A 9,778-nucleotide genomic window follows, 5' to 3' on the forward strand; every position below is an offset into this window, starting at 1 on the left:
ATAGTGACTCGAATGTCTTATCCGTGTATTATTATTTTTTTCTAAACAAATCCATGATGACTTTGTCTGTTCAAATAATCAATATTATACAAGACTTATATATATATATAATATATATATATATTGTATAATATTGATTATATATATATATATATATATATATATATATATATATATATATATATATATATATATATATATATACAAATATAGTCATAAAGTCATTTAATGAAATAGTATTATTCTGTATTGAAAATTAAGTAATTTTGCTAACTTGCTTTTATATTATTTTTTCTGTATAATAGGAATATTGTTCTTTTTATGGAATATCTTTGCAGTGACACTTCAGGTTTTTCAATTCCAACCAGACAACATTGTTCTATTAATTTAATTCTTTGCGTCTTACCCATTAGCGGATTATATTAAAAGAAAATGGATTCACTGAAAAAAGTTGAATAATATTTAATTTTAATCTATATTAGTGAACCATATCGTCTTAAAAATAGCTTATATTTATGTGTGTAAGGTTTATGCGGTCAACTTTTCTCTCCAGGAATAAAATCAATAATGAAGAATGTGGCACAAAATAATAACTGTCGTTTATTATTGTTGTTATTGCTGGTACTAAAATGTAAACATTATTATTGTAGTTATTTCGCATTATTTTTAAATTCGCGTCTTTAAATTCTACATTCAATAAGCTTAATTTCTGGTTCGGTGAATAACGCAGAAATTTAGTCCACAAATCTATAGAATTCAACATTTAAATTCACAAAACATGATATATCTTGTTTAGAAAAGTCAAATTTTAAACAGATATTGCAAACTCTATGCCATTACTTTAATTTTCAATTGAACTGAAGGATTACATAAACTAATATTTAAATTCATTGAAAAGGGACAAAAAAATCCTACTAAAAGATGTGTCTTACACCATGTACAGTTTATACAGTGCTTGAGAAATAAGACGTGTCAATATAGGTATGTACAACTAAATAAACAATCAAAATAACTAACAGTGCTTATATTTAACCTTAATGTTACATTGGGCAAATATTGCCAATAAAGCGGTCAATAGCCTACTGTGGCTATAATTGTAGCCTAAAATTAAACATTTTAACAGAATAAATAAGTTGCGCATTAGGTTTTAAAAGTGCCTCCATTTCGCGTGCTTATGGTTTTCACCATTTTAAGCGAAATGAAAATGATTGTAGGAAAACGTTTATCCAAACAATACAAACTCGTCTTTAAAAACAATATATCAACATTGGAGCGTTTCACTCATCTTTGCATCTCCGAGTGTGGTAGGCTAGTCATCCGCCAGCAGAGTTAGTACCGAGCTGTTGGAAACGAGATGCTGTGGCTTTTTTGTACTCGATCTTATGATTCGCAGATATCTGAAGCTGAAGGTTTTTCCAAGTGCTCCTTTGAGTTTGTAATTTTCTAACAATGCGTTTATATGGCCAAGTTCTGATTAGTAGCCTAATAAACGGCAATTCCTAATTCCATGTCTCTTTCCAAAAAAGGCACTTATAGACCACTCCATGGTTAATTTGGGTCAGTTTACTCTGTTGGTCGTCGTTGCATTAAGTCTTCTTTTTAATAATGCTGTCACATCACACAGGGTTTGATGTCCTGATATGAGACCTGCTGATGGTGGTAGTACGAGCTGGTCCCTGGTGAATGCATCGATGAAGAGGTCATGGCGTTAAAAGAGAAGACAAATTCTTTCCTGTCACACATGCTGGGAGATTGGGAATGGTAGCGCGGTATACCTGCGGGGACACAAAATATGGCACATTAGCCAAGTTTATATATATATATATATATATATATATATATATATATATATATATATGGGTGATTCTGCAACTACGGGCACTTTTAAGTCCCAGCAGTGAAATTTTAGATTTATGTTAAAATTTGTCATTTGATGTTTCATAAATATATTCACAGTGCCATTACACACATTGACAAAAAATATAATTACTGATTAATGTGATTAAATATAATATTATGAAGCATTTATAGCTCAAAACACCATTTTTGTTAATGTCCCACACCTGTGGTCTCAATGTTGAGATACATAAAATAAGCTAATTTAATTACAATTTGACATTATTTCAAATGGAATTGTTTAATATACAGATTCATTTACAGTATCTTAAAAATCTTTGTATTATTAATTGATAATTTTTATGATTTTTTTAACTAAATGTGCCTGTCCCACACTTTTGAGTCCCTACCGCAACAATGAAAAAAAGCTTTTGTTATGAAATTTTATCGAACACAAACAAGTCTAGTTTCTATTTAAACAGAAATTATCACTTGAGCACATTGCTGACAGACTGGGCCACCACACTATCTCACTCACAAGATACCAAAAAAATAAGGTAAACATCATCTTTTCTGCTTAGTATTTATTTACTAATATTAGTATTAGTTAGTATTTATTGTGCGTCCTTACCATTCAGCTTAATAATTGTGTATTTTTAACTACATTTTAAAAATAAATGTATATTACTGTTAAATGCATGTATATTAAGATGCTAAGAGTCAAAACTAATGTGGTAGGCCTTGCTAGCTGCCAATTAGCTAAAATATTAGGAAAAATGTCATTTCCGCAATATGTCTTTACCGCAGCAAATGTAGGTGTTGCGGTAAAGACCTTGTGTTGCGGTAGAGACAAATTCAAGGTTTACTGTATATTAAATTACAAATATTCTGTATATTATTAATACTGAAGTATATATTAGTATATATATTAGTATATATATAAACATGCCATTTTTTAACCCTAGATTTTAACATCGTGTCCTTACCGACACAAGATGTCATTACCGCAGCACTGCTGTGGAATTTTTTTACATTTTCATTTGCAAAAAAGTATTTTTACACTTAAGCTGAGATGATTAACACATTGAAATTGCAACATCTGTCATAAAAAGTTAAATATGTTATCTTTTGTGTGTATGGAAACAATTGACATCTAAGGTTACTGTACATTTTTTACATGGCATAGAAAAAAACATGAAATTCCCTATTTTGTATATAATTTTTTTATATCAGTATCTACAAAATTGCATCAAATTTGAAAAAGCTATTTAAATATATAATTTTTTTTATAGAAAATACTAAAGAAAAATGTAAAAAATTAACGTTATTGTAACGTTGCGGTAAGGACACTTTTTAAGAAGATGACCCGAAAAACATATACATGAAAAAAAATAAACATGTTCCAGATTAAAATCTTAACGACTACATTCTATTTTGTGTAAATGTTTATATGTATTACAGACTGTGATGGTTAAAATTTAAATTCATGGAGGTTGATTTTTTTTAAATTGGGATAGTCAAAAGTGCCCGTAGTTGCAGAATCACCCATATATATATATATATATATATATATATATAAACTTGGCTAATGTTGTTGTAGTGTTCTTGACATCTTAAACCCTAAATTGTTACTGTTACTACTAGCCTACTGCTACAACATAAATGATCAAAATTTTTTATGAGTTACACAATCGCCTGTGACATTCAGTCGTTCATTCAATGGGAAAATATTTCTGTATCTTGTAAAATTGTCTAATCGTGAAGTATATCAAACTCCAATCCACATTTTTGTTTGTTTGTAGATTTAGCGACTGTTCACTGAATCAAACACCGGGTATTTGTCGACCTTCGTTTATCTAGAGGATCGAGAGAGAGAGAAAATGTTATATACATTTATTGGAGGTCTTCTAAGATGGAAAATGACTATAACAGCTACATGAATATAACATAATATAATATAATAAATATAATAATTACTATATAAAGTAATATAATATTACTTTCCATAATAACTTTAACTTTAACAAATTAGGCCTATATAGCGCCCCCCCCCCCCCCCCCCCGGCTCTGTCACCTTTTTGCTTAAGCCGGGACCGTGGGACCTGGAGGATCTGAGGGACCTAGGAGCTACTTAAGGATGAATGATATATGTTATGTAGCTGGGGGCCAGGGCGTGAAGAGATTTAAAAACCATCAACAGTATTTTAAATTGTATCCTAGACTGGACTGGAAGCCAGTGCAAGGAGGATACGACAGGTGTAATGTGTTCGCGTTTTTTTGTGTTTGTGAGCAGCCTAGCCGCTGCATTTTGAACCATCTGAAGCCGCGCCACCAGAGTTAAAGGGAGACCAAAGTAAAGAGAATTACAATAGCCTAGGCGGGAGGTTATGAAGGCATGGATGACTTTTTTCCAGATCATTGTAAGACAGGACAGACTTGAGTTTGGAAATTATTTATATAATTATATATAAATTATTTATATAATTTAATTTATATAATTTAATTATGTATTATTTATATAATTATTATATTTATATAATTAGAAACATAATTATTTTAATTATATTTCTAGCTACATTAATGTAGACATACATAATAATGATCTTTTAAGTATTATATAATGTTGTTTTTTTATAAATTAAATGTATTAACAATCGTCACCTAACCCGTTGGCCTGTCAACACATTTTTAAGCGTCATATGTTTTTTTTAATTGTTTTATAGCTTTTGATTATATTACGTTTTTTTCTGATAATGCATTGGAGTGCAGTGAGAGACCTGGAAGAGACCTGAAAGTCTTAAGATCTGGGTGGGATCATTTTAAAACGACTGCTTGCACGGGATTCCCCACAGACACATTGCTGCGGGGCTCTTCTTGCTCTTGCCCCACTAGAGATTACAGCTGAAATCACTTCTAATTATGCATGTGCAGACTTATGTCAAAATGTGAGCTAGAAGCTTACTAAAGACTGACCAAATGATCAAGAAAACAAAGCCATGGATTCACTTTTTAATGTTTTGCTAAAGATACATTTTGATCACTCTTTGCATTACTGTTCACATGTTACGCGAATTAAATGCAGCGATTCTGTATTCACCAGTTTCTCGACAAAATACACGAGCATTGGTGAAAAAATTGAACAGCACATTAATTGAATAAAGCATAATTGTACAAATGTTTGTGTCGTCATGTGGCATAACTTCAGCTGGACTGTTGGCAATACATTTGCTTCAGTTGTGTTGTTTTAAAATGATTCATTAATATCTCTCACCTATTTATTAAAATAAATGCATATAACGAGATATAATATTTCTGTTAAATATGTCCGTCGGGTTCATATCATCTTGAAAAAATTACCTTGAAGGTCGGTGGTGCCATGGCCGTTCTGGTGCAGGTAGGACTGTTCCAGAGAGTGTGTGGGTAAACTGGGCTGCAGTGGATTGGCTCCCGGGTTACACGGAGAGAGCGGCTGCTGTTTAATGTAAGACGCCCCGTTATTTAGAGAGGCCGGGGGCGCTGGAGGCCAGGCCGAGGCTGTGCTAGAATACACCGCATGCTGCTCCATCACTCCCCCGCTGGCGAGAAGCGGCGATGCGGAGTTGTCGTGGTGGGGGTACTCACTCCCTGAGGATCCCGTGCAACTGCCCATGTAGGAATGTCCACTATTCGCTGATAGATGGGACATGGAGTGTCCTGCCAAGCCCATTCCTTCCATATTGCTGGCCAAATGTCCATTCATCATCCCAATCCCACTCTCCAAAGATAAACTGTTTGGAGGACAAGACAGGCCCCCGCCGCCCCCCTGAAAGTTATAGGACTCGGGTATGTGATTGAACCCCAGCCCGTTCATCATGCTGTACATGGAAGGTTTAAGCGCCTGACATTTGCGCCTAAATCCCCGCGGCCTCCTACGGAAAGATCCCTCCTCGAACATGAACTCACTGGCTGGGTCGATTGTCCAGTAGTGGCCCTTACCGGGTCTGCCCAGACCCTTGGGCAGCTTGATAAAGCACTCGTTCAGAGACAGATTGTGACGCACCGAATTTTTCCAGCCTTGATATGAGCCTCTGAAAAACGGGAAGCGGCTCTGTAGGAACTGATAAATTTCGCTCAGAGTGAGTCGTTTGGTTGGAGAGCTCTGGATGGCCATGACAATCAGAGCGATGTAAGAGTACGGGGGCTTTTCAGGACGACGAATTCCAGCGTTCGTCTTTTTAGTTTTGTTGCTGGAGGAGGAAGAGGAGGTCTCCATCACAGGCGTCTGTCCGTGTGGTTTCTCCGACATGGGGCTACTGTGAGCAGGGGTCTGCACGGAGGGCTGCTGGACCTCAGCCGTCATTCTTCACGCACACGTCAAAATCCACGTTAAAAAGACTGCGATTTTACGCTGCTTTCATTAACAACGGAATGCAATGCTGGAATGATCTCTTCTTTCTCAGGTTATGCGTAATTGCGCACTACCCTAGTAATACTACCCACGTAAAACTGGATACTGCAGGGAAAATAGATTGTTTCTGCCTCAGATCCTGTCTTCTTGTTCTTCCAGTATGTAGTCGGGCTTTTACTTATCTGTTTCCATCAGCTCCTCTCAGGCTCTTGAGTCAGAGTCGCTCAGGGGCCGCCCAGAGTCCCTCCCACTGTCAGCTCTGCTGGGGTGGGCTTCACCAACATCTGCACAACTAGAACACTATTAAATAAAGCGCGTTTATAGTCTTATTTATTGTAAAATAAAATAGCATATTCAGTCCACATTAGTATCGAGACTTTATTTCGAACAATACAAAATTATTTTAAATTAATAATAAATTCAACTTTTAATAGCACAATACAGCTGGATGATCACTGCACTTTGGGTATTTTTGATCATATTAATGATGTAGCCTATATATGATTAATTAATTAATTAATGTGTTTGATACTTGAATTACTTTGTACTTTAAAGCATTCGCATATTAATAGATAAAAAATTAAAGCGGATTTTGGGGAAGTTTAGAAGCTGCAAAAAGGCGTATACGAAATTGTTTTTTATTACAAGAAATAACACCATTTTTAAATCATTAATTTAATGAAAAGCAAGTGTATTTTCTCTCTCTCTCTCTCTCTCTCTCTCTCTCTCTCTCTCTCTCTCTCTCTCTCTCTCTCTCTCTCTCTCTCTCTCTCTCTCTCTCTCTCTCTCAGATAGGCAGGAACACAAGGAGGATGTTTATACTGCACAATGTAAACATTTTTCCCTGAGATTCTTTAAATCAAATATCAAGCAAAAAGCTTCTCTAGTGCAGCTAACCCAGAAAGCCACGTCACCATTTTGAGTTTTACACGTACATTTAAAGATTTCTGAGCTGATTGAGAAGTGAAGAATGGAGGTTTTGGGGTCGTATCGGGTTCATGAATACTCGTTTGAAGACTGCAGTCAAGATGTGTCACTTAATCAAGGCAAGTTCACACGACACATCTATATTCACTCAGGCCTATTCACCGCGTGAGTTTTTGCTTTGCTGAAGTCAAATCAATCGACTGACATATGATTATTGTCTAATTGTGAATGTTTTGGACACGCGAGTAAAACATGCGTCATGTAATGCATATAATAATGTAACAGTTAATCAGGACTATTGCTGCAGAAATGCTTTCTTTCTTTCTTTCTTTCTTTCTTTCTTTCTTTCTTTCTTTCTTTCTTTCTTTCTTTCTTTATTTCCAGAAATCTTGGTTATTTGCTCTCTCCCGGGTCTATATCTATATCGAAGTTAGCTACTGGGGATCTCTATGCAACATTCATGCTTTGAGAGTGAAGTGCACATAGATTAATAGGCTATAAGATACGATATCTAACTTGCAACTTGCACAGAACTTTCAAATGTAATAGAATAATTAAAATGATTGACTAATCTAAAAAAAATTAAAATGAATATATTTTTATTGACATATAGATGCAAGCTATCATCATCCAGGAGTATCTCCGTTATCAGCTAATACCCTGAAGGTTTTAGACCATGGTGCTGCTCAATGCAGGAATGCACATTGATAGAAGTATTGTTTTAAGGCTTGCAAGGGGCCCGTACATTTATCAAGTGCTATGGACCACCCAGTTTGGTCTCGCCCTCTGCATTTAATTAAGGTTAATGTGCTCATTTGTTAATGGCCTTTAGTTTTAACGCTACTCCACTGATGTCCCATGTTCATCTCACATTACCCCTTAAAAATCCAGTATCCACAGAAAATACATCCTCAAAATGTTTAGAATAGCTTTTATTATTATTATTATTATTATTATTCATCGATTTGTGTAGTAAAGTATGCAAAAGTTCTTCAACGTCATCTCAAACTCATGTGTGATTGATGCAGCAGCCTAGGATTTCACTCTCTCGGTATGTGCAAACAAACAGTAGCCGGGGTGTTTTTTTTAGCTCGCTCAAACACTTCCAATAACCGAGCTGATAAAAATGGATACATTGTTGAAAACCTAATTTAAGTCAAATATAGTTGTTGTTGTTGTTGTTGTTGTTGTTGTTGTTGTTGTTGTTGTTGTTGTTGTTAGTATTATTGTTGTTGCTATTATAATTATTAGCAGTAGTATGATTATAATGAACAACAACGATAGCAACAACATCAATATTATTATTAATAACTTTAATAGTTAATAGACTAATTCGTTGTCTTGTCTCAGTGTTCACATTTTCCATGACGTCTTCCAATAAAATATTTGACACATTGCCCGTTTGAAATTCATGGCCACTTAAAAAGAGGAAAGCCACATTGTTCGACTAGTCACGTTAGCATGACATAACTCAGTTTTGCACAAATTCATCATTAGAACACTGGCGTCATAGCTGTAAAGCACGGTTCGCAATATTGATTGTTAAATTTTAGAGAATACTTTTTACAGGAAAACGTATACAGTTACGCATGTTTAAAAAGTACAAAAACACATCTAATAAACGCATAAATAAGTCACTGCTTTGCTTCTCTTTTAATGTTAATTTTCATGTTGCTGTCTGAATCGCTAAGTACCTAAAAGTCACGTTAGCCTATATAGCTAGATCTCATTAATGATAAAATTGGAACAATTAAAATTAAATATCTCATGTCTACAAAAGGGTGTATGGATATAACCACAGTTACACACCTGTAATGAAACATTGAAATGTGGTCTTTATTCAGCCTATACGTTTATTGAGGAAATTACTTAAATTCAGATTCAAAGACAGCCGTATGGCGGCTATTTTTAACTTTTCTTGTAGGGAAACAGATAGCTAATTCTGGTGCACGGTGAACTCTAAAGGTTCACTTAACTGGACATGAATTGTTTGAAAGCGTGACAGACGGATCAATCAAGGGTTCCACAAGTTCACTGCCGTGTGACACCTCCTCCACAATCGCACTTAAGGAAAGTAATATTGTTGTAGTTATATATTTTAGTGCCCTGAAAAATATTTTTAAGCTACTACTTTTAGACTATTTGTATAATTATTATACTATGTAGGTGGTTTAAAGCAAATTTCTTGTGCAACCTTTCTTTCTGCAAAAAAAAAAAAAGAAGAAGAAAGAAAGAAAATTAATTAGGCTTGTTGATATTCCTGAAAAAGAAACTGTCTGTCTGACAGTCTATAATGTTTTAATTTTTAATGTAAGTTCGGACAATATTACAATACAATATTTCCTTATAATTTCAAATTTCTAACCAATATTTCTCCTACGTTAAAATGATATGTTTGTATTGTACTTTTTTTAACACTAAAAACAAGCTGTAGACATAATCTTATATAGGCCAATGTAAATATATTGTTATTGGCTGCCACGATTTTTTTTAATCAACATTAGGCTACAGTATATGTGATTTTTTTTAATGTAGGCCTAATGTTTAGTTCGAAAATAACTAGATGCCGTGCTTATAAATGTTTTCTTTTTCATTTATGTTTTTCATTTTTACTATTATTACGTTATA

The 9,778-nt window shown here is 34.3% G+C and overlaps 1 protein-coding gene across 1 annotated transcript; it reads right to left on the bottom strand.

The window, feature by feature from the left end:
• Positions 1–578: 578 nt before the first annotated feature.
• foxf1 (forkhead box F1) lies at positions 579–6,407 on the bottom strand. Its single transcript, XM_077248156.1, has 2 exons — positions 5,194–6,407; positions 579–1,775 (listed from the first exon to the last, which is right to left on the bottom strand). The coding sequence occupies exons 1-2, from the start codon at positions 6,173–6,175 to the stop codon at positions 1,612–1,614; spliced, it is 1,146 nt and encodes a 381-aa protein (XP_077104271.1). The 5' UTR covers positions 6,176–6,407; the 3' UTR covers positions 579–1,611.
• Between the last annotated feature and the right edge of the window lie 3,371 nt (positions 6,408–9,778).

This window comes from Siphateles boraxobius, unplaced genomic scaffold (assembly GCF_051911475.1).
Source record: "Siphateles boraxobius isolate OS27281-9 unplaced genomic scaffold, OSU_SipBor_1 30, whole genome shotgun sequence".
Taxonomy (NCBI): domain Eukaryota; kingdom Metazoa; phylum Chordata; class Actinopteri; order Cypriniformes; family Leuciscidae; genus Siphateles; species Siphateles boraxobius.

Excerpts from the sequence above, each read along its gene's own strand:
- foxf1 (XM_077248156.1), bottom strand. The coding sequence starts at position 6,175 with ATGACGGCTGAGGTCCAGCAGCCCTCCGTGCAGACCCCTGCTCACAGT. Across the intron at positions 1,776-5,193 it reads TGGCACCACCGACCTTCAAG|GTATACCGCGCTACCATTCC; the intron begins GTAATTTTTTCA and ends GTGTCCCCGCAG.